This window comes from Misgurnus anguillicaudatus, chromosome 12, assembly GCF_027580225.2.
Source record: "Misgurnus anguillicaudatus chromosome 12, ASM2758022v2, whole genome shotgun sequence".
In the NCBI taxonomy this organism is placed as follows: domain Eukaryota; kingdom Metazoa; phylum Chordata; class Actinopteri; order Cypriniformes; family Cobitidae; genus Misgurnus; species Misgurnus anguillicaudatus.
In genome coordinates, this window is record NC_073348.2 from 17,446,363 (window position 1) to 17,471,711 (window position 25,349).

General features: G+C 36.6%; 1 protein-coding gene across 4 annotated transcripts in view; it reads left to right on the top strand.

Annotated features, from left to right (window-relative positions):
- Positions 1–25,349, top strand: part of rabgap1 (RAB GTPase activating protein 1) — a 120,008-nt gene that overhangs the window by 33,779 nt on the left and 60,880 nt on the right. For all 4 annotated transcript variants that reach the window (XM_073874033.1, XM_073874034.1, XM_073874037.1 and 1 more), the window contains 10 exons: positions 587–794; positions 883–1,057; positions 3,828–3,985; positions 5,619–5,727; positions 8,194–8,262; positions 11,497–11,599; positions 11,849–12,018; positions 14,169–14,337; positions 14,624–14,717; positions 22,843–22,993. In XM_073874033.1, the coding sequence (XP_073730134.1) occupies positions 587–794; positions 883–1,057; positions 3,828–3,985; positions 5,619–5,727; positions 8,194–8,262; positions 11,497–11,599; positions 11,849–12,018; positions 14,169–14,337; positions 14,624–14,717; positions 22,843–22,993 (1,406 nt within the window). The remainder of the gene's footprint in view (positions 1–586; positions 795–882; positions 1,058–3,827; positions 3,986–5,618; positions 5,728–8,193; positions 8,263–11,496; positions 11,600–11,848; positions 12,019–14,168; positions 14,338–14,623; positions 14,718–22,842; positions 22,994–25,349) is intronic.

Consider the following 25,349-nt stretch of genomic DNA (forward strand, 5'->3'; position numbering starts at 1 on the left):
TAGAAAATTAATTCATTAGAAATAGCTATTTAAATATGCCCCACGATGTTATATAATCATTTAGCCCATTATAGACAATAGTATAAACCAGACAATAAATATAAGGGATAATGTACGTCCAGAGGGTTGTCATTACAGAATAAACCCCTAACAGGGTGATCTACTCCAATTTAAAGCAGAGGGATCTTGTGTCAGCCTAAAAGGGTTTATTACGCAATAACAACCGGCTGGCTGTCCATTATCCACCTATTACACGGCCACTTTCCACATGCGTACATAAAGCGGACACAAAATATTGATTTCAAATAATTTATTAACTCATTTTGTAACAAACGCAAACCATCTACAAGAAAAAAAACAGCAGCAGCTTTAAGCCAAAACAAAGTTTAAAAACATGGAATTTGCTTTAATTATTTGTAAATATATAATCTCATATATATATTATTAGGTTGACCAATCAGAATTAAGTTTTCCACAGAGTCGTAGTAAATGGACATAAACGTGTGTGTGTGTGTATGAGGATGTATATAATTCCAGTTTGCAGTGAGTTTCTAACCACCTGTTATATACCCATCTGTACTTATAGATGAGCCTGCTGAATTAAGTCCCGGGACTCCTGTCCCAGACGAGGACAGCGTTGTGTTCAGCAAACTGACGTATTTAGGCTGTGCGTCAGTGAACGCCCCGCGCAGCGAGGTTGAGGCCTTGCGTATGGTCAGCATACTCCGCAGCCAGTGCCAGATGCCCTTGGATGTCACCCTCTCTGTGCCTGGGGTCTCAGAGGGAACCGTCAGGTACAGTGGGATTTTGGGTGGGGCTAAAGCCACATGATGTTGCAGAGCGTTTATAGATGTGAGTTAACCCCAAAATCCATTTGATCAGGTTGCTGGACCCTCAGACCAGCACTGAGATTGCCAACTATCCCATTTACAAGATCCTATTCTGTGTTCGCGGCCATGACGGGACACCGGAGAGCGACTGCTTTGCCTTTACTGAAAGCCACTACAACGCCGAGATCTTCCGTATCCACGTCTTCCGTTGTGAGATTCAAGAAGCGGTAAGGCAAACATGTTTCCACTTTTACAGTGAAGGAATAAAGGAGTACTTGGGTGATTCTCACGAAATCCAGACTTAGAATGTGTCCAGCATCAGATTTCTTTTTAAAAGCCTTTGAAGCCAATTTTTTTTTTTTTTGCACATATAAGATAAAGGTCTGAACTTAGTATAATCATTATTTTTAAAGGATTTAAAAAATATTTCCTATAGAATTATTTACATTTTTTAGATTATCATTATCAAAAATTATCATTACCGCAACATGATATTACATTAAATATATGCATTTACGAACTCATGTTTCTGTAATGATAACTAAAAAGTTGTGTAGGTACTATGACAAACAAAATGCCAACTTTTATCTAGAGAGAAAAAATAAGAACTGCTTACCTGGTAGACATCTTGAGTGTCACATTCAATTATGTCCTTTCCAACATTTTTTTTTGGAAAATGTTAGTTCCTTGAGGGCTTAAACAATGATTGAAAATTGTTGCGGAGGATGAGAAAATTTATATATTTTATATTCCTTATTATCGTCTCTACATTTACCAATGATCAGCAAATACCACATGTTTCTTTACTGTAAATGTTTATAGTATAACATGCACTAAAGCTTTTTATTTTTTAGATTTTTTAATTATAAATATTTCCAGAGCCCAAATCCAGTCATGGACACGTTGCGGTAATGAAAATGTTCCCTTAAATGTGGAAAACACAACAAAATTGGTTTGTATGATGTCATTTGAAATCATGTGCAAAATAGTACATGAAGAGATGTTTGTAACTGTATGTTTTTTATTTTGATACTCTTACTTTGCATTTACTTTTTTAGCTAAATGTTTCATGACACCTCATAAGTCCAATTTCGCGAGAATCACCCACTTTACACAGATCTTTTAAATCACATGCAACAAAAAAGATGTAGCAGCATGTTTTCACTGCTGTTTTGTTATACAAGGGAAAAGTAGATGGGGGCCAGGAACAGTTTTGACAATTTTTCCCAGAATATCAGAGAAAATGACAAATTAAAAATATAAAACTCTGTAACTGATTATTTACATTTTGGAAACAATATGGTGTTCCTTTCTTATAATATCACAGTTGCATTTACCTTACACAGTTTAAATGGCCGGGACATATCATGTAAATCTGACTTTTACCATGTTTAAGTGCTATAATTGGGTTCAAAGTGCTTCTTTCAACCTAGAAAATGTGAGAAAGAACAACCCAGTAACTTAGTAACCATTCTCTGCAAGTGTGAAAAAATAGGTAATTGAAATTTGGCTTCCCAAAAGGGGATATTATATATAAATATATCCCTTTAATCTGCACTATCCAATCACGGCACTGCCATTTAGTGCCCACAGAGAGAGAGAGAGAGAGAGAGAGAGAGAGAGAGACAGAGAGAGAAACACAACTAAGTTTCAATTTCAACAAACCATCATCATGGCACACTTCCATAAACGGCACATTTTTCCTCACACCTACAAAATGTTATAATAAATGATCTATGGTATTTTAAGCTAAAACTTCACATGTGTACTCTGGGGACACCAAAGATTTATTTTACATCTTATAAGTCTTTTGAAATGTCCCCTTTAAATGTTTCTTTCTAGAGAAAATTTATATAAATGGATATATATTTTAGGAAGGGGGTCACCACATGACACGCTACATAAAAGGTAATTTTAGCGATGGCATAATATGTGCTCTTGATATGAATTGTAGTTTTAATTTTGAATAAGCCACAGTTTACTTAAAAACACTTGTGTCATATCAGGACCGTATAGATTATTTTGATTTTTTTTTGTTAGTTTTAACTAAATGCTCAAAGAAGCTTTCCAACAGGTGTTTTAGCATTCGTTGTAAACCTGTGGACCTATTTTTTCAAACGCCTCACACCCGTATATTCTTCCGTTGAGAGCTTGAATAATAGACACTCAAGCCCAGTTGGTGGCGATAATCCACCTTTGCCAATTGCAAGAATACAAACAACATTCCTGGCGTGGAGTAATATCGTACCTCACAGCACATCTAATACAAGTCAATTGAGTTGGACAAAAACTACGATAAAACCTGTTGGAAAGCATCTTTTGGCGCGATTTTTGTGTGGGCATGTCAGTGAGCGCCCCTGGCCACTCGCTGGGTTTCACGTCTTTGTGGACGGGGGTTTGGTGCATATTGGGAGGGATTTTTCCGGTCAACCTATGCAGCCATTATAGAAGTTTGGTGTCATACAGCAGACACCCGAAAATTCTCGGGCCAGCATCATATATCGAAATTTCAGTCAAAACCTTTCTATTTCATCATAAACAATCTGAAAACAGGGCTTTAAGTGTGAAATACCGAACTTGTCCTTTAAAGATGTCAAATAAGTCTTTGGTGTTCCCAGAGTGCATACAGTATGTTAAGTTATATTTCTTGTCATTTGCTACATTATTAGGCATGACAACACACTGACAGATCACACTTTAAGCCTCAATATCATGTGACTAGGCCTCAGCTGTAAAGGCCATAAATATCCTAACAATGATCCATTTAACACACTCAGTAGCCACAATCTATTACATCTTTTAAAAGTGCACGTTACTTCAAATTATATACTATATTTGTGTTTATTTAAATGTAATAGGCCGCTTTTCAGACTAGAGATGATGCAATATCTGTGATGAGAGAGTTGACAACCTGAGAATGAACTGACTGTTGGCTGTTGTAATGCAGCCTCTGTCACTGAACACTGTTTTGTCTCCGGTGTCTGTTTTTCTTTGTAGGTCAGCCGAATACTCTACAGCTTTGCCACAGCCTTTCGAAGATCAGCCAATAAAGCGCCACTCACAACCAAGGCCCCACCTGTTACACCAGACAGTGATGTTTTCACCTTCACCGTCAGTCTGGAAATCAAAGAGGATGATGGGAAGGGTACATTTAGGTGACTCTCAGTTACTTTCTTAATTTTGATTTACTTTATTATTTAAAGCCGTTTAAAGGTATATTTTACCCAAAATATGACAATTGTTCTTTATTTATTAACACTGATATATTTTAAACCTCTGGGAGAAAAGAGAAATGTTATGTTCCTCTTTGCAACCATTAATCTTTCAAGCTCCAAAAAGACAAAAGAGTGCATAAAAGTGGTGCATATGATGCTAAGGCATATGTTTGAACCCATACGATGGCTCTAGGGATGCATATCGATTAATCACGATTAATCTATAGCAGAATAAAAGTTTTTGTTTACATCATGTATGTGTGTAAACTGTGTATAATAATTATGTATATATAAATATGCGCACATGCATGTATAATTTTAAGAAAAAATATATATTTATATATTAAGTATTTATATTTGTATATATTATAAATTATACATGAATATACAAATGCATATACACATGTAAACATTTCTTAAATATATACATGCATGTGTGTGCATTTATCTATACAATGAATGTCATTATACACAGTTTAAACACACACATATATGATGTAAACAAAACTTTTATTCTGCTATAGATTAATCACGATTAATCCTTATGCATCCCTATAAAATTATGTAAAATTGTAACTATTTTTATAGTGATCACTATGATGATTGTCATTATTTACTCAAACCTTCATCCTTCCTGGAGGATTTTTGAAGAATACTTATCATTAAAGAAGAATTGAGAGAACTGTAAGTTTGTAATGATATGATGGTGAGTAAATAATGCCAAAATTGTAAACTATTAATTTAATCGCATAATCCAATGAGGTGTTATATTATCATTTCCAGCTTTCAGAAGTCATCTGATCAGTTTGGATGAAGGAAATGATTAAAAATAGAAAAGTCCTCCTCATTCATTTCTTTCTCAAAAGTGTCGACACATGCTTCCTCTCATTGATCATGTTTTACATCTGAGGGCTTGAATTAGCACAGCGGACGAGCACTGCACCAGCTGCACTAAAAGAACTGAACAGAGGACCGGTTTTTATTATGACCTTGTTTTATTAGAAGAAAAAAACACAACTGAATGACTTCCATGACTTTTGTTTGCTTTTGTTTGAAGTAGTTCACAAAAAAATTATTAAAGGAATAGATTACCCCAAAAATTAAATTGGCCCATATTTTACTCACTCTCAAACCATCCTGGGTTTTTATGACTTTTCTTTCAGCTGAACACAATTAAAATTGTATTAAGTTATATCCGGCTCTTCTCAGCTTTGTAACGGCATTGAATAGTGCCCCATTTTTAATGCTCCAAAAAATTTATCCATCCATCAAATACTAATCCGTAAAGTTATTAAATGTCTTCCGAAGTGATGTGATGAGTTATTGTAGGAAAACGTTTACATTTCAAACTTCACAAACTGCAGCTGACCTCTGACTAAATGTTATAAAAACCCATAGATTTACTTTGAAAGACGTTTAATAACTGTATAAGAAGCTAGTATGGCGTAAAAAAAAAAGAAAAAACATGCAAATAAATATGGCAAATCATGTAATAATGTGATAGAATATGTAAATGTATTTTTTTCTGCTAAGACTGTCTAACTGAGGGTACTAACTGCAAACTGTGTGTCAGTGCTGTTTCAAAGGACAAAGACAGGCAGAGCTTTAAACTGCGACCAGGCATGGACAAGAAGATTGTGATATACGTCCAACAGACATCTAATAAAGAGCTGGCTATTGAGAGATGTTTTCTTTGCACTCTGGTCCAAAGCCTTTTTTTTTTCTTTGTTAAGCTGTATATGTACCCTCTGTGGGATGGGTTAAATGCAGAGGTCACAAGCATGAGTATGCATTCCATACTTGACACTTTCATTTTTAACTCTCACTTTCTTTTTGATGTTTGTAATTGTTGCTTATTGTCTAATGGTGCTTTTTCATTGCATAGTACACCATGGTTTGGGTCGGGTCAGCTTGCTTTTGGAGGCTTTTCCACTTGGTGCAGTACGTAGTAGCCAATACTTTTTTAAGTAGCACCTCTGTATATCGCTGATTGGTATGAGAGAATCATCATTACCAGCGTCATTGCTATAATGTAAAAGATTAGCTTTACCTTCGTGCGGGGTGTGTAATCCCAGCTAACCATAGTAGCCATAGTACACTGAAAAGAACTGGAGGACACAAAATGAAGGTTTGAAACGTCTGGTATTGTGTGACTTCTCCTAGTGACTCCTATTTTATTTGCTTTAGCAAAAAAATAATAATAATATGGCTTGGCAAACAACATTTTCTTAAAATATGTTCCTCTGGCATTCCAAATAAACTTTTACATGTTAAAACAATCCTCTGCATTGTATCACACGTTCTCTTTTTGGGCGTTAAGTAATGGCACAAATACCACTCATAACACACATGCAAACATGAGTCAATCATGTAGCGTAAAGCATTTAAATGATCTCCTCCCAAAAATTTTGCATCTGAAAGCAGGGATGTGATTTTTCGGATTTCCTTATTTTCGGACCTTGGTGGGATGACTCTAAATCACGTAAATCCGATAAGTTTTATTTTTGCGATGGTGGGTGGGTATGCGCGCGTTTGTAGACGCACGCTTCGCCGTCATCTAACATGTAACATATAACATCCCTGACATTAGGTTTGTTTGAGTTCATGCGGCGCCACAAAAAACGTCAGGCAGGTGACATCAAACTACCACGAGAGTGATTCGAGTTATTTTGTGTTCCTTCCTTCTTTTTTGACCTTGGCCAATCACATGCCTGGAAAGGGAAACTCTTAGAAATGCATATGCAATAAGGTCAGTCGCAAAAATAACTAGACCACAACTTTTCAGCGCTAATGAACCACTAAATCTTGACATTGTTATTTAACTCTTTCCCCGCCATTGACGAGATAACTCGTCATTTAAGAGAAAAAGCTTCCCTGCCTAATTTCCGGCTTTCCGCAATACCGCTATTATCCACCAGGTGGTATATTGTTTATATATTTAAAGAAGAACATTTTCTGGAAAGCAATAAACTTTTGTGAAAATCTGGTGCTGGCTGGCAACTTGTTTTTTTTAAACGCTGGCGGGGAAAGAGTTAACAACAAAATGATGGTTTGCGCTGGCACAAGCTGTTAGTAAATCTGGCCCTATATTGTACAATTGTGTAACTTGAGAGTAGGCATTGAGGTCAACCCTATTTCACAAAGGTCCACTCAGTTTAAAATTTCTTGCCACTGGAAAATATAGCATTGTTGTTAGCGTATCACTCAAAGTCAACTTGCTCATGTGCTTTGTGTGCAGACCACTATTTATGAGGTTTCACATGATGGAAGAGTCTTCTTCAGTGTTTCCCATAACAACCAGTAATTCATTTAATATTGATAAACAAGTGCTGATTTATGTTTTTTTTTCTGAGGTTAAGCCTTTATTCAGACCATGAGAAAATGGGGGTTATTTTTCTTTATGATGACTGATGTTGTGTTGAACTGCAGCCAACTCTGGGTGAACACACAGCTGTGTGGTCTTTATGTTTACTATATGGATGTTTTCTTTCTTAGTCTTTGTACTGGGTCTGCAGTGCACAATTCAAATAAAATTAAAAGTGCCATATGATCGTGTGCAACTAATAAATAACTATGTTTAAATTAAATCATAAATAGTGAATGTTCTATACTGTTACCCCAAAGTCATAAGTTTGAGTCCCAGATAATGTAGTGATTTGCACTTTTAAGTCAGTTTGGGTAAAAGCATCTGCCAGATGTGTAAGTATAAATGATAAACATTTTTAAAAGTGCTATATGTAGAAACTCAGGCCAGGGGTCTTTTCAGTTTTCTGCCAATAAAGACACATTTAACATTATTAATCCTACTAATAATGCTACATAATATCATAATACTTCAAATACTAACTACTACAAATAAGCCGTTTTTGGAATCCAGTATGAATGTAAGGAAAACTGAAATCCTTTACCTATTAACTTAACTATTAACTTATTAAATAATCTGTTCTTTCAGCAAGCATTAACACTTTGAAAGCCCTGGAAACAGAGCGTGGGCCAAACATGTCTTTATTTATAGATAAAATGATTCACTTGGATATGACTTAGTTGTTTCTTAGCCTAGTGAACCCACAATTAGTCATGTGATATGCAGTGTTGGAGCTACTGAATGTTGTTCAACTGTGGTTTAGTGAAAAATGTGTTTGTGTTTCAGATGTTTTGGACTGCTTTTGAGCCCAGGGAAGAATGTCAAGAACAGTGATATGCACCTGCTTGACCTGGTAGGTGACTTAAGGCACACCTGGGGCCTCATTTATAAAAGTTTGCGTAGGATTTGGGTCAGAAGTGGCGTACGGATGAAACATAGGATGCGCGTACGCACAGAAATATTCGGATTTATAAAACCGTGCGCACGCACATCCTACGCATTTACCCCTTAATAAATCACAATCAATTCTAAATGTAGCGCAGCTTTTGCGGCTTCATGACACACCCATAGTTGCCCATAAATAGTCCGTGAAATGCCCACAAGTTAATATGCATTGATTGTGAAATCATGGCAAACACAGAGAGGAAATCAAAAAAAACGTAACTTCACTCAATGTGAAGTAGAAGTTATCGTTGGCGAGGTGCAAAAGAGGAGAAAAATGTTGTTTGGAGGGCACAGTGTGGGCATTACTAATGCCAAAAAGCCACTTGAGATATTTATTTATCTATCTGTCTATATATCTCCTTAATTATCTATCTATCTGTCTTTGTAATTGCATCTATATCTGCTCTGCCAGACGGACACATTGACGAGAATATCAGTTTTGTACATTATTTCGTTCTGTTAACTATATTCTTTATGAGGATGAATTGCACAACATGCCAATATTACTGCAGAACATATTTCACTTTTCTTTTAGCAAATATGTGTTCATTTGAATTTCTGTTGTAATTTTCGATTGATTTTTTTTGTTTTGTTTCGCTGCTGATCGATCAAACGGGTGTTCGTGTAGGCTGTTAATTGTAAGACTTGCTTTGTGAAGTCTTCATGTTATTTATGAGAGGCAGTGTTGTCATTTTCACTTTCACTTTCACGTGTTTCTTCCATCTGCCGACGGTGTCGCCATTTCTCATTTCACCCGTTTTTGTGCGTACGCCTGGGTCAGAGCTTGCGTGACGGACGGCACATTTTCCCGTCAAGTTTGCTTTTTATAAATAACAAGTATTGCGTAGAGAGTGGCGTACGCCTTTTTTTGTGCGTACGCAACGTTTATAAATGGGGCAGAATTAGTTGAACAGAATCAGACTACGGCCATGTACCAAAATATTACAAAATTTTACAAACTGTTAGTACACCCCTGCAATCCCCGCTAATCCCAATAAATATCAGCACGCTAGCAACCCTTTTTATAAATGTATTTCTTGGTATGACAAATTAAATCTGCAGCTAAATATCTTAACTTAAACTAAGGAGATGTTTTGATTTTAGGAGAGAGCCTTCAGCAAGTGTGAACACTATTAAAGGGGAGCTGATTCAAAAGATTGAAGCCCTGTTTACATTAGAGTATTTGCGTTTTAAAACGGCATTTTAAAATGAAAACGATCCTCGTTAATACTGGCATTTTAAAAAGAATCTTCATCCACACTATACACGACCATAAACGCATGATACATGACCAATCACGTAACTGGGCATGCGCATAAAAGTGTAAAATAACTTATTACTATAATAATAGCTTACATTTGTGCATTTATGCAGCCTAGGGGTGTGCGATATTGACAAATTCATACCTGGATCCTTTGCCGTCAACTGCAACAGACACTATTTTTGAACCTATAAAAATGTGTTTGGGAAAGTCTTATATTGTTCTAGCTCCCCCTTCTAGCTAAGAAAGGTCTTTATGATTTAAAAAGGATGCATTCAAGTGAACAGTAGTAAACAGTAGTGAATTTGAAGCAAAAATAAATTTAAGCAAATGCAAACTTCAATCAAACATAAACAGAGGTGATGTATAGTTTTAGCCTACAGAAATGCTTATTGCTTTAATGTAGGGAGTTCCTCTTCACCCATTTCACGCTGTTATATTTATAATAGTTAATTGTTCGCAGTTCATATTTATGATTACATTTTCGTACGAACTGACTGTATTCTTCAGAAAAACACCAAATAACATATCTTCCCTTACCTGTCGCTGTTCAGTGTGCGATTAATTAATAAAAATTTATATGAAGTTAATTGTGCGAGGTCCGTGCACGTCCTCCGCTAGCAACACAGAAATAGCAAAAAGCGCAATCAGCTAAACGAGTATTAAATATTAATATGACGTTGATTTTATTCTTTTTATTAATTTTTATTCCCAAATTTAGCAACAAAACATTGATTAAAATTAAGAGACAAATTATATGAAACGAAATTCATTTTAAAGTAGCAAACAAAACTTAAATTAAACTCAAAAATAATGTCTGACCCATTACAATTCACCCTTCATATTGGCCTTTACAACGCCCTATATGGCGTTTAAAATTACAGTCTGTCTTTCGTAATAAGCAAATTAAATTAAAACAAAACAACATTACAACAATATTTAAACACGACAATACTCAAACATAAATATAAAACAGACATTATCTATAAGGATACATGTTAAAACAATCTGATATAGTGTTTATAATAGCTGGTTGGTTGCAAACCTCCATTTACCTGAATACAAATAATTTTTACTTTGAAAAGGATGTGCTGTCACGTTAACATCAGCTGTTCGTTTACATAAGACTCTGTCTACGTTCATTCACACTGCAGCTCAACCCCGGAGTTCTTAAACTAAAACAGGGTCTTCAGCGTTTACGAACGACTCCGTTTCTGAGGGTCGAAAATGGTGGCGTAGTGTAAATGAAAGGTGTAAATGTGGTAAAAGTAATGCGTTTTAAAAGGTAAACGCATTAATGTAAACATAGCCTGAGTAGTACAAATTTCACAGGGTTGTGTTAGACCATAAATTAAAGTAGAATATGGGGTGGTTTCCCGGACAGGGATTATCTTAATCCAGGACTAGGCCTTAGTTTAATTAGGAAATATAACTAGTTTTAACAAATATGCCTTAATAAAAATATTACCTGTTTGCATTTGTTTGAGGCAAAACAAAGGGCCCTGATGTATTTTAAGATATGTCAGTGCAAGTTGTTTTCAATTTGAACAGCTCTTAAAAATGTTTTAGTCTAGGATTAGTCTAATCCCTGTTCGGGAAACCACCCCTAAATGGACCAAACATGGGAATTAAAAGGTCAACAAAGACATCCTTAGGAAGTAAGGAAGACATGCCTACTAGTGGTATTCATGTCGATTTGGACTACAACGCAACAAGCTCTTTATTAAAGATCACTGAAGGTTATGTATCTTGTGGCATAAAGATTAACATGTTCTGAAAAGCATCGGGTTTTTACAACCATATATTTACTTTATAGTTTTACTTTATTCTCTGTTTCCCTCTCTTCACCTCATATGCCCTCTGTTTTGGTCCATCTGTTAGGAATCAATGGGCAAAAGTTCAGATGGCAAGTCTTATATCATCACAGGAAGCTGGAATCCCAACACGCCGCAGTTTCAGGCGGTGAATGAGGAGACACCCAAAGGTACGGACACACACATTCTTCTCACTTTGACGTTCGGAAAAGCACTGATCTACAACAAAGTACCACAACAATGTTTCTTCTCATTTTGCAACTGAGCAAATTATTATTCTAGGTCATGGTTGTGTGTGATGTTACTAAAACATATTTGATGTGCCTTTATTAGCCCAAGCTTTTTTTTCAGTAAGAGATACTCAAACACATGAAACATACTGGATCTTTAATGTCTGTTTCTTATCCTGTATGACACAGATAAGTTTATGTATATGACAACGGCTGTGGATCTGGTGATCACTGAGGTGGAGGAGCCTGTGAGGTTTCTGCTGGAGACACGGGTTCGAGTGTGCTCGCCCAACGAGAGGCTCTTTTGGCCCTTCAGCAAACGCAGTTACACTGAAACCTTCTATCTCAAACTCAGTCAGGTGAGAAAACACAGTTCAGAAACTAACTTTCCCAAGTGTTAAGACTTTGTCAGTTCATACAGACTACCGGCACATCCGGGAACTTGACTGTACATTTCGTCACCGCCCCTTTTTGGGGGATAAAAAACAGACCTTCCATTGACTTCCATTCAAAATAGCGGAACAAAGCAACGTTTTTACACAGCCGGCAGGCGTAAATAACTTATGAAATCACTCAGATTAAACATGTTGAGTAATTATCTGTCCACCCTGCCTGCCATAGAGCGCGAAAGATACATTAACACATTTAATTTGGTCAATATAAAAACATGTCCCTTTCATTCTTACAGCGTCAAATTTGTGTAACAACGCCATCCAGTGATTGCTGGAAATATCGCTAAAGGGCGATTTATAGTCGTGCGTAGGTCCTACGGCGTAGCAGCGACGGCGTAGGTTCCGCGTCGGTTTTCATTTATACTTGTGCGTCGCCGTCCGCGTCGACGTGCAAACACACGCGAAACCGCTGGTTGGCAGTAATCACGCGTGTAACCACAGTAGCAGCAGAAGTCGTCACAGAAGAAGAAGCTAAGCAAGTAAACCCACAAACGAAGAAGAAATAGCAACTTGTTGTGTATAATTTGAGAAGACCAGCAATGATGGAAGTAAATAAACAGCGACTTATGTTTCAGTTTGAGTTAAATCACTCCTCAACTTGGCTCATCTTTGTTTTCACCGTCTCAAACGGAAATACCTATGACGCAGTTTTTTTACCTGACGGGAGGGGTTCTGGTGGACCAATCACAGCGCTTACGGTCCGCGTAGAGCCGACGCGCTGTTAGAAATTTTGTGAGGTGCGCGTCAGGCTACGCAGAGCTACGCACAGGCTACGGATAGCCTACGCCGTAGCTACGCCGTAGGACCTACGCACGACTATAAATCGCCTTTAAGCCAGTTAGTTGTATGACTCTACAGAAAAGTGCACTCATTACTCTAAATATAAAGACATAATATATGAATACTAAGTAACTTTCAAATACGAAGTAAAATCATTCACTTGCTTCCCTGTTGACTCGATGAGGTACGAGTAAATGTCCGGGTAAGACACCTCTGGCCAATAGGGAGCGTTGTTACACAAATTTGACGCTGGGAGAATGAAAGGGACATGTTTTTGTTGTGACCAAATTAAATATGTTAATGTATCTTTCACGCTCTATGGCAGGCAAGGTGGACAGATAATTAATCAACATGTTTAATCTGAGTGATTTCATAATTAATTACGCCTGCCGGCTGTGTACGAACGTTGCTTTGTTCCGCTATTTTGAATGGAAGTCAATGGAAGGTCTAGTCTGATTTCCCCCAAAAGTGGGCGTGAACCTGTTCAGAGACATCATATGACGTTGCGCCGGTTGTGCGTATTTCATTGCATTTATTTCAGGTAAAAAAAAAATAATGGCATGTTCTTTATGTAGTCTACATATCTGAAACAAGCCAAAACGTTCCTGTTTTATATATCAGTGAATCAGAACTGTGAATGTTTATTAGCTTTTCCGGCATTTAAGACAATAAGAGCTGTGACCAGTAAGTCTTTAAAGGATTAGTCCACCCCCAAAATGAAAATTTACTGAATATTTATCAAGATGTATATGTTTTTCTCTCCTCAGCCAAACACAATCTGAGTTAAATTAAATAATATTCTGGCTCTTCCTTGCTTTATGATGTTATTGACCGAGATCAATTTTGAGTTAGAAGCTCAAAAAGTGCATCCATCCATCATTAAAGTAACCAATATTTAACACAGTGGTTTCAACTCACAAACTTTTAGTGATAGTTATGACCCAAATGCAATGTAAACAGACAATAACAACTATAGATTTAAATTTGACTATTCGTCACAAAGTCACGAGACATGCAAGAACCAATGCGATTTTACATGTCACCGACGTGCAAGGAAAAGCCAAAATATTATTCAATATAACTCCAATTAAGTTCAGCTAAAGAAAGGTAGACATAAACAACTGGATGACTTGGGGGTGAGTCATTTTCTTTTTGGGGATGGACTTATTCTTCAGAAGCTCTGGTCAATAAGAGAACTTATGGTGTTACCATTATGGCTGCATATTGGTATCTGTTCGCTGCACTTTAGTAAGATTTTTTTCTCTCTCCACTTACAGATTGAGAACAAAGAGAGGAAAAGTAACTCAGACACGCTGTATGAAGTGGTGAGTTTGGAGAACGAGACCGAAAGAGAAAGGAAGAAGACCACAGTGAGCCCCGGCAACTTATCATCCGGCTCTCATGGCTCTATGGTGCCCTCCCCACCTGAAGATGATGAGGAGGAAGGTGAGCGGCCCACAATGCACTTCTGAATGATGATTCTTAGTGGTAATATAAAAATACTTTTTTTTCTTAAACTTAACTTCTTTCTGAATTTAAACTTTCCTTTTTCACAGATCAGCAATTTATTAAGTTAGTTCAATTCCTGTTCCATTAAAGAAAGTCATACTTTGACAAACAGAATTTTAGATGGATTGTTTTGAACAGCTTATACATGTATACATGTTTTTTTTTTTTAAGATAAGTCTCTCTCTCTCTCTCTCTCTCTCTCTCTTTTATTCTTTTCCCGCAGATAATGATGAGCCCTTACTAAGCGGATCTGGAGATGTGTCCAAGGAATGTGGTGAAAAAATTCTGGAAACTTGGGGAGATTTACTGTCCAAATGGTAAGTTCTTTACATCATACAGAATAAAGCTACACATGTGTAGCAATATCTATCAGTTATTGTTATTAATTATTAGTTTTTTTTTGTTATTTGTGACACTGTTAAAAAGCTCAAGTCTGTCTTCTGCATAGGACATTTCTTTTAAAAATGTCTCCTGCCACACACATTTGTGTCTTTTCATCTCAGACAAAAAATTCCTACACACAGAGACTGTTTCTAATTTAAGAAGTCATTGATGGGGGAAATGAGAGAGCTATTTTTATGTGGAGCACTGAAAGAAAGGGCCAGAGCCAGTGAAGGGACCGGGGGGATGCTCAAATACTGATAAGGGTCTTATTAAGATTATTTTCTCGCTCCCATTACTCTCATTGTTAGTTAATCAAAACCTCGAGATGAATTCAATTAAAAAGCTCAGGAATTTAATTACGGCCCTGAGCAGCACAGCTGTGTCTTTCAGTGTGTTGTGCTCACACATGTTGTCGATCTCTGGATTATTTCCTTGTTGAAGACCTCGGCTTTGCTTTTTTTGGAAACAGAGATTTACAATTTTTCGTTTAAAGCCGTTGCTTCCACTTGATGTACTTTATGAAGCCCCCTGTAAATTAGTTAAAGGGGGGTCTGATGGTATTTTATGCATTCTGTCTTATTAACACAGTTAAAGAGTTTGATTCTCATGCTAAACAGTTTTAAATAATCATTTGGACATATGATGGAGTTGGGGTTCATACAAGTTTTTAAAAGTTTTTCGACTGCTGATTCTGCTACGTATGGAGCTGGAAGTACAGTGGAAGTCCTTATATGGGCACTTCATCCAGTTAAGCACACCCGCAACCAAGAGCTTACACGAAATCAACATCACCATGGGGGTGTGTTTTTGTATGTGAGGTAAATTTAAGCTTGTTCAGCTTCCCAATGAACCCAGTATTATGGGAACCGTGAAAGTTGTTAGGGATTCACTGAAATGAAAATTCTTGAATGAGGGAACCAGGGCCGAAAACCGAAACACCAAAAGAAATATTTATGCCAATTATTTGTAACATTGCATTTGTGGATATCACTGTGTACTAACTTTACTAGGGGTGTGATGGATCACAACACTCACGGTTCGGATCACATTACAGTTTTTGAGGGATGGATCGGATTATTTTTCGGATCAGCAAAAAAGGGGTGGGAAAAATCTAGTAACAAATAAAGAAATTGCAAACATTTATAAAAAAAAGAACAAAGTTGCACATTAAGTAAGGTCTGAAGTTAGCATTATGTACAGAAATAAAATGAAATGGATCATGACACTGTCTTTATTGTATAAATTAAATATAATTATTCTTATTTTTTAGAGCTACAAAAGTAATTTTCTCTTTGTCTTGGGTTGTTTGATTAACATTAATGACACAGACATAAGTAGGTTAATAGAGGTTACTGTCTCTTTAAGACCATAAGCACAGACTGGCTTCTGACTGTAACTTGTACATACACTCAAGATATAAAGAAATGTTTTATTAGAAAAAGAATTATGTGGAGATAATTTTGTTTATATGTGACCTGTCATTAACAAAGATTTTATGTTCGCTTGCTTTTTGAAACGCGTCTCTCCATGTTTGCACTACTGAGTGCACTTAAACGTGCGCACACACACAGACGGAGGGCGAATGCCAAACAGTGCTGCATAAACAGTCTTTAAACATAAAAACATTACGTTGTTTTTCATTGCTTTATTTGCCAAATGTATGTTAATGGACTACAGTAGGAGACACATTAGCCCACTCTCTCTAAAGTTTACACATCAAGAGTTTTGATCTTTCAAGGGCATAGTGATGATCAAGTCTGACTGGAGACATTCAACCGCATGTCTGTGTGTACAGAAAGCTGCTTATTTTAGCGCCTTTTTGTGGTTAAATACGTCCACACCGCAGACATGTTGCAGACAATCACGTGCAGGTCGCGGTTTCTGTTTACGTCATCACAACATTTCGGCCATATTGTTTCGTTGATAAAAGTCTTCCGAAAAATGGAAAAAAAATTGGGGCCATTTTCGGCTGAAAATTTTCGGTGGCCGAATATTCGGTGCATCCCTAGATGTTGTGTTTATCCGGAGTAGTAGAGGAACTGCGCATGTGTGTTTGTTTAACGCTACATTTCATTGATATGGGGCGTTTCCAGTGATACCTCCAGAAGCGCGGCTTTATTCGAAAAGGAGTGGTACAGCTGCTGATCTGTCTTTTATATATCTGATAAAACTAAAAACTTTTCGAAAAATTACGGATTGCAGATTAATTAAGGGTCACATTACAGTGTTTGTTTCTCTATTGGAAACATAAAATTGCAGTTTTTTGCCTGTTAATTTTCTGTATGTGCATTGTGCTTCGCCCAGCTACTTTGCAAGGATAAATCTGATATCTGTAATCACTGCATCAGATCTGTCGTCATACATGATCATAACATTACTGGTGTCTTAGCTCAGACGACTCTTCTTTTTTAAAAAAAAATGCCATCAAATGCCATTTGTGTCAATATTTCATCTCTTTAGATCTTATTAGGCCCTGCTGATATTAACTTCTGTTTTAGCACGAGCTCTGTCACATTTCATTTTTAACTGGAGGCTCTCCACAGTTTGAGCCTTCAATGTTTTAACAACAGATGTAAGGATGTAATAAATTGATGATATTTCTCAGATGACAGTCGCTTAAAACTTTACAGATGAAACGGCACCATCTAGATGACAAGTTTTAATTCTAAGCAACTGTTAAACAAGCTACAAAACCTCCATTATAACCATACAAATGTGCATCATGGACATGACAGGTCTCTCTTTTGAAAAAAAATAAATGTCTAAAAGAATAATGTCTTTAGGCTAACATAATGCAGAAAATGACAGAGGCATGAGTGTTTGCTTTTCTAGTGTTGCCAGAAAAGCAAAATTCAATAATAAATCAAAATAAATCCAGATGGTTTACCTCAAATATCAAAATATTTGGACCGGAACCTTCCCAATTTGATAACACCAAAAACTTGATCGCATCATGAGCCAAACCCATAAACAATTAAGCACCACAACGGAATGTAAGGACAAAAAAGATGTGGACCTGGCAACCAGGCAAAACAGCACTGAGAGAAGCAGCCTCACACATGCGTACAACACACAATGTCAAGACGGAGGTTTATTGCAAAGCAAATTTTGGTCAAAAGCTGTCAGTGATAACCACGTGAGATGGCAGAAAGTTGCTATGGTTACCTCTGTGTCAATCATCGTGTTTTAAGTAGTGAGTCTTGTTCTGTACAGACGCAGAACGAACATAGGTGATTCACTCCGGCATTATAATGCAGATGTCGATTACCAGTTTAATAGTTAACTGCGGAAATAATGTCCAACGGTTAGTATTACTGCATGATTTCGTTATATGAATAATCACATCACTATATTATTCCAAGGTTGTTCAGTTGCCAGATCTTGTATAAAACGAATCCTACTCACACAATAGACACATCATACGAATTTGAACCCATTTTTGACCGCAACCTGGCAACCTACAACTCTGTTGCGCTTTTGATATCTGCGCAGGTAGACGGGGGAAGTTGAATAACTAGGCTGCGCGTTTGCTGCTGAATTGTGGGTCAACGGCGCTGCCATATTAGTGGTGGCAACGTTTTTGTTAATATCATAACAACTGGAGGTAAATGCCACAGTGGCTCCGTCATGTGCAGTTTGGAGGTGTACAAACCTTCACACACATCAAAAAGAGTCTCGGGAATTACTTTTCACAATTACTGAACAGTTGTTTCTGGTTGTGTTAGGTAAGTGTAACATTATTTTGAGAGTTGGCAACTGGAGGCAGCCTATTAATAGCTAGCAATATCGCTATTTAGCCATGAATGTTGATACTTAATGAGAATTACCAGTGTTTACATGTTTTTATTTTTATAAAATTGTTATGCTTATTAGAGTTAGGCTATATTAAATTGTCCGTCTTACTGTGGTTCGCTGGCTAGAGTTTCCTAAAGTGAAACATAGGAGGCATTAGGAGGTTGCTGAAAATATAGAATGATTTTCCTCAAGTAAATCCTCAAATAATTAATCCTTATGTTCTTAATCAATGATTTACATATGCTTTATATACTTATTATAATGATATAATTATAGTGCTGTAAAAACGAATGCAGGCTGTCACGCTTTGCCACACTGCTACAACCGCCCAAACCAAATGTTGACAGGCATGGTTTAACCGTGCCAGTGTCACAGCTCAAAAAACCCTGTCCTGCATCAACCAATTTAAGCAATAACGTGACATAAACATATTCATGCACGTCTGCTTCCATGTGTTTGTGATGACAGTGCTTCACTGACTGAAATCCAAAACAAATTCACATTTAGGAAAATCTAGTACTGACGCATGTTTTCTTAATATTTCTTTAGACATATCCATCTTTTCTATTAATTTTCCATTAAATGATGTGATCTGATCAGTTTAAAGCTCCTTTTTACTTTGTTTGTTTCTTCAGCAATTGCTGTAAGAGCAGCTCATGCACGCCGTGCAGCTTTCTCCTGGGTCATAAAGTACACCTGATTTCTTACAACATACCCATACAGATGACTTGCTGATTTGTCCTGTATTTATATGATTTACTCACTTATGTTTATCTAAACTAGATGAACATTTATCTCATGGACCCCAAATTTGCCATAGTTAATAATAATATTATTTTTTGGATGTTTATGCGAACAAAAGTGCACTGACATCTGGGGCCCTATAAGTGTATTGCGCACAGTCTAAATGGGCGTGTCCGATGCCACTTTTGCTAATTTAACGACGGGAAAAATGGTTTGTTCGCCGAGCGCACAGTCGAAAAGGGTTGTTCCTATTCTCCTAATGAGTAATGGGTGTGTTTTGGGCATAACGTGTAATAAACCAATGACAGTCCCATCTCCCATCTCCTTTAAAAGCCAGTTGCACTGGCACTATGTCTAATCCCTATTTAGATGACGGACTTTGTAAACTGAAAAACTAAGCGGAGGAAGAAGACCACCAGTTTAAGATTAATCTTAAGAAATATTTTGTTTTTATTTTTATTAAAATTTTAATTTTTTGGATTAAAACATTTAAAAGCCTTTTTCTTTCAATCATAGAAGTACAAATAGCAGGCTTTAATTGCTGTAAATGTATTGATATCCTACATAATCATTGTAATCTCATAAAATAATTTGCAAATATGCAAGAAAAGGTTTGTACTCAAAAAATGCAAACAAGAGATAAAGAATTTACATACTTGCGGAGAGCCGAAGCGTTTCAGCACTCGGACAGTGCCATGGGATTTTTACAAAGCATTACTTAAAATGTTTCTCATCTCACCATATCCACAGGTACAGAGTCATCATATACAATAAATCTGTGGGGTAGCATTTAAAAGACATAAAAAAATAGATGCATTTGTTTAAAGCAAACCATTTATTTACTTACCAGGCTACAGGTGAAGCAGCTCTTTCGCCTTCTAACGTCTCATAATCAATCCTCATTTATGTCCAAGAGACTCAATAATAATCTTTTACATTTCAATTCTTTAATCTTTCATAATTAAAAGCGTTTTTGTGCTACTGCGCATTCATGTATGTGATAAGCAAACCCGCGTTGTTGTCCTGTTTATAGGCGCATATTACTAACGCGCTCTTTAAATAACAAAAAACATATTGCGCCTTTAGTTGCCTCAAAAGAGCAACGCACCAACAATGCACCTGAACACAGCTCGTTTCAGACCAGAACGCCCATGTGCGCAAAATTGGGTGCAAATGCATTTGCTATTTAAACAACGTGGTGCTAAACGTGAAAATGATAATTGCGCCGGGTTGAAATTAGCAAAAGACACTTGCGTTGCGCATTGCGCTGCATTGCGCCAGGTGTATGATAGAGCCTGTAAAATCTATTTTAGATTAGGCTTGCATCAGTACTTAAAAAAAAGTAAGTTTGCTTGATATTAATCTCGACAATTGATTAACAATGACTACGTTTACATGTACACCAATCATGTGATTATTTCCAATAATCAGACTAAGGACTGAATCGCAGAAAGATGTTTACATTAACCTCTTTACTCCTGTTTACATGCAGTTTTTATTTTCGGATTATTCACACATAGCCCAATGCAGAACACAAATGATGAACTCACTTATATACTGTCCACTGTTTTAATTTACTTACGTTAAACGACAAACATGTTATGGATGTTATTCAGTGTCATGATAAAGACAGAAATTTTATGACAGTGCCTGTAATGGTTTTATGTGCTGCTGTCGTGTTTTTTTTTTGCTGTTTTTGAATGAAGTCATTTTGACAGAATTCAGGAAAAACTTCCTAATGTCAAGTTTAAAATGAATTTTCGCTTAAGGTTAGTGCGTTATAGATGCGATTAAAGCGTTTACATGGAGATTAAACATGAGTTACGCCACCTGTTTCAATACAATTTTTATTTGTTGTTTATGAGCATAATTGCATTATTTTAAGTGTTGTGTTTACATGAGGTAAAGTATAATCACAATATTGCCAAAATCCCATTATAATCGCATTATGAGGGTGCATGTAAAATAATTGATTTGAAAAACCAATGACATGTATTAGAAGTAATCAGTTTGGTCTGTTACAGGTTAGCAAAAATTTGGCATTTCATTTGCTGAAATTAAATGCTAAGTTAAATTCAGGGCTACTGAAATGCATGAATATGACAGAGCATTGGCATTAAATGTAAAAACAATTTGACTAAAACGGGAAACCAAGAACAAAAGGGAACATTTTCTGTAAAGTACACATAGGACATAACAAAAGGCCTTGATTCCTGTAAAACATTCAAAATGTGTTCTGTTTGGTGATGACATTGTCCCACTCTCTGCATTAGCTGTTCCTGGTTCAAGACCAGCAGTTTTAAGAAACTTGTTCAAAGCCAGTTTTTCCAACTTAAATGCATGTCTGTTATCATTTACCAGTTAAAAGACTAGTTGTTTGAAAATTAATGTTGAAGTGAGGGATTTTCTATGTGCCAATGTTTAGTACTTGGGGGTTTATTGAATTATCTAACCATAAGAATTAAACAGTAATGGTGATGCTTGCTGTAGCAACCATGCCCAGTGAGGACACATTGCTTTAATAAACACATTTGCTACCGCACAGACCGATTGCCATTACAGGCCAATTACTTACTTAAAAATTAACCTCTCGCGCACACAACTGTAGAATTTAATGTCACAAAGATGTGTTACACCAAACAAAGTGTTTATTATTGGAGGAAACGAATGACTGGATCATTCTGGATCAATCCAGTAGTATTGAGTTTGGCATCGGAGTGATTGCTGGGATAATTTCCATAGTTAAGATCCCTGAAGGTAAAAGTTTACTTCATATTACAACACAAAGTAAGAGCTTTCTTTTTAATCAGAGAAATGGGCATCAACATGATGACGTTCCATAAACACATAAAAACGAATGCTTGTAGATGTTCATCCAGTGATTATGCCTCCAGCGAGTTGGGATTGTCTCATAATATCGGATTTATATGAGCATCTCCCAAATCCCAAAAGATTCCCAGTGCTTTACTCACAGATCGTTAAACAGATCCTATGGACTGAATATTGCAATAATGCATATACTGTCATTGATGATTAAAAGCAGTTTAAATGTAAATTACGTTTTCAGATAAATATTTTTGTGTGTGTGTTGTACATTTGTGACCAGTTTTTTTTTTAGACTAAAATCCCAATGCCCAATAAACACCTATATAAAGACCATTCACCAATGATCTTGCTTTATTAAAAATAATGGTAGGGGTATTTTGTCATGCAGAAAATCAGAGAGCATAATGTCAAAGTCAGCAAATATTTTCTTGTCAATATTATGCTGTAAGCATAATAAAATGTTGGGATATCCAAAAATAGAATAATAATTATAAAATTAAAAAGCAATGATATTTAATATTTCACCTTGATATTTATTGTACATTATCATTGTATCTTGCCATCCATAGACATCTGTGCATTTGAAAATCAAGATGCTCCATAGGCACAATACGGATGCTTGGCTTAGATGTAATTTCACTGTAATTCAGGCTTTAACCATAAATCTCTGTGGTTGTTGTAATATTTCATCAGGCACTTGAACTTGGCTGTGCGACCCAAGCAGCTCCCGGCATTGGTCCGCAGTGGCGTCCCAGAGGCCTTGAGAGGGGAGGTGTGGCAACTTCTGGCCGGATGTCATAACAATGACCATCTGGTGGAGGAATATCGCACGCTTATCACTAAGGTAAGAATATAGTTCCTGTTTTACATTTCAGGGTTCATGATCTATAACACCTTACTGTATATTTTTCAGTTTAGGAAATACTAGCATGCTTTGGTCAATATTGTTATCTGGGACAAATGAAAACCTTGTTCCAGGCCCTGTGAGTCACTGTAATAGGCTTAATAAAAAAGTGTTTGTGTGACATGAGATCCTCAGCATGAAAAATAAGAAAAGATGGTTTTAAGCATCTTAGAGATGTCACTTTTATAGATGTAGGCATTGTTCCAGTCTCAATTTTATCTCTCTTAATGCAATCCCAGACAGACTCAGTGATTGTGAGATCCAGTGGGACATACTGTCTGTTGCATGACTGCTTGTTCATCCAGAAACCTTACTTCATTATTACAGTTAAGGGCAAAGATAGTTTTTTTTTTATAAAAAGGCTTTTGCACAGTGCTACATGTCTAGGTAAATATTGTTATTTATTGTAGCATTGATACATAAAATGACAAAAAAATTCATATACTGAATGTGCCAGAATTAATATATATATTTTTACTCTGTATCTTCTATCATAATTTTTTTAAGAAACTGCTCTTTAGCTACATTAACTATTTGTTCAAAAAGAAAAGAAAAGTTGGTTTTAATAAAAAAGGTTTTAATAATCAACATAACTTCAAAAGCCTAGAAGTTTCCCACTGAGTTCAATCCATATTAGAGTCAGAGAAGCTGTCATTTCATTTATATAGCTAACTAATTTGTGATTTTAAGTTATATAGTTAAATAAGTAAGGGACGATAAGAAATAAGAAAATAAGCCCTGACATGGTGATCACACTGAAGGAACTTTTTTCGCGATAACAACCTGCTGTCTGCACATTATCCCCCTTATTACACGGCTATTTACCTCATAAGAAAGGTTAGGAACATTAAATATTGATTTGAAATATTTTATTTGCTAATTTTTAATGAATGCAGACCTTCTGTGAGGAAAACCCATTACTTTCAGTTTTAAGATCAGACAAGACGTTCAAATGTCTCAAACACACTATTTGGTTTAATAGTTTGTAAATATTATGTCATATACACTCACCTAAAGGATTATTAGGAACATCTGTTCAATTTCTAATGAATGCAATGGTGTAATGGTGTGGGGGATGTTTTCTTGGCACACTTTAGGCCCCTTAGTGTCAATTGGGCATCGTTTAAATGCCACGGCCTACCTGAGCATTGTTTCTGACCATGTCCATCCCTTTATGATCACCATGTAGTCATCCGCTGATGGCTACTTCCAGCAGGATAATGCACCATGTCACAAAGCTCGAATCATTTCAAATTGGTTTCTTGAACATGACAATGAGTTCACTGTACTAAAATGGCCCCCACAGTCACCAGATCTCAACCCGATAGAGCATCTTTGGGATGTGGTGGAACGGGAGCTTTGTGCCCTGGATGTGCATCCCACAAATCTCCATCGACTGCAAGATGCTATCATATCAATATGGGCCAACATTTCTAAAGAAGCTTTCAGCACCTTGTTGAATCAATGCCATGTAGAATTAAGGCAGTTCTGAAGGTGAAAGGGGGTCAAACACAGTATTAGTATGGTGTTCCTAAAAATTCTTTAGGTGAATGTATGTTATTAAAAGACATTTATATTTAGTTTTGTGTAATATTAAACTGTACCTATCAAAATTATTTGCATCATCCACGTTACCATGTGTAGTTATCTGAAAAGAACGAACCTTAAAATGTCCCGACTGGCCAGAATCTAGCATTTTAGAGCCATGTAATAAGTTATGTTAGGATAGGATAGGAACTAAAACACAAAAGTAGGAGGCATCATTTGGAATGTGCATTGTGCAAAAATGTGCATGTTTATGTTCAAGGTTTGAATTTCTTACGCTGTGCAGGGTGTTCAGTGAACATCTTTAGATTTTCATAGCTTAAAGAGCAGAGGCATCCTCTCAGTTTATTTGTTAGTTTGGCTGCATGCTCACAATGATTTCATTGGGCACGGACATGTCAGCTGTCACTATGTAAAGCAAACATCCCGCAGCGCAAAGGTCCCAGGTGGCTTCAAGATGTTCCTCGCTCCCCCCGATTGCTCTCACACACAGCAAAATCCAAATAAACCTGATCTACACACACCGGCTTTGTGTGGGATGGTTCAGATAATGTCCACACTGAGCAGCTTCTGAATGCATAAGTCTGTCTTTCAATCTTGGGTGACTTTTGAAATGAAGCCACTTTTGTATCTTTACAGATCAAGTCCTGATGTCTCATGGCTTTGTTTATACTGCACACAAATTGAGTTTAAAATCAGATTTTTTTGCCTGATTTTCTGAAGTTTCGCAAGTGATGAAATCATATCTGTT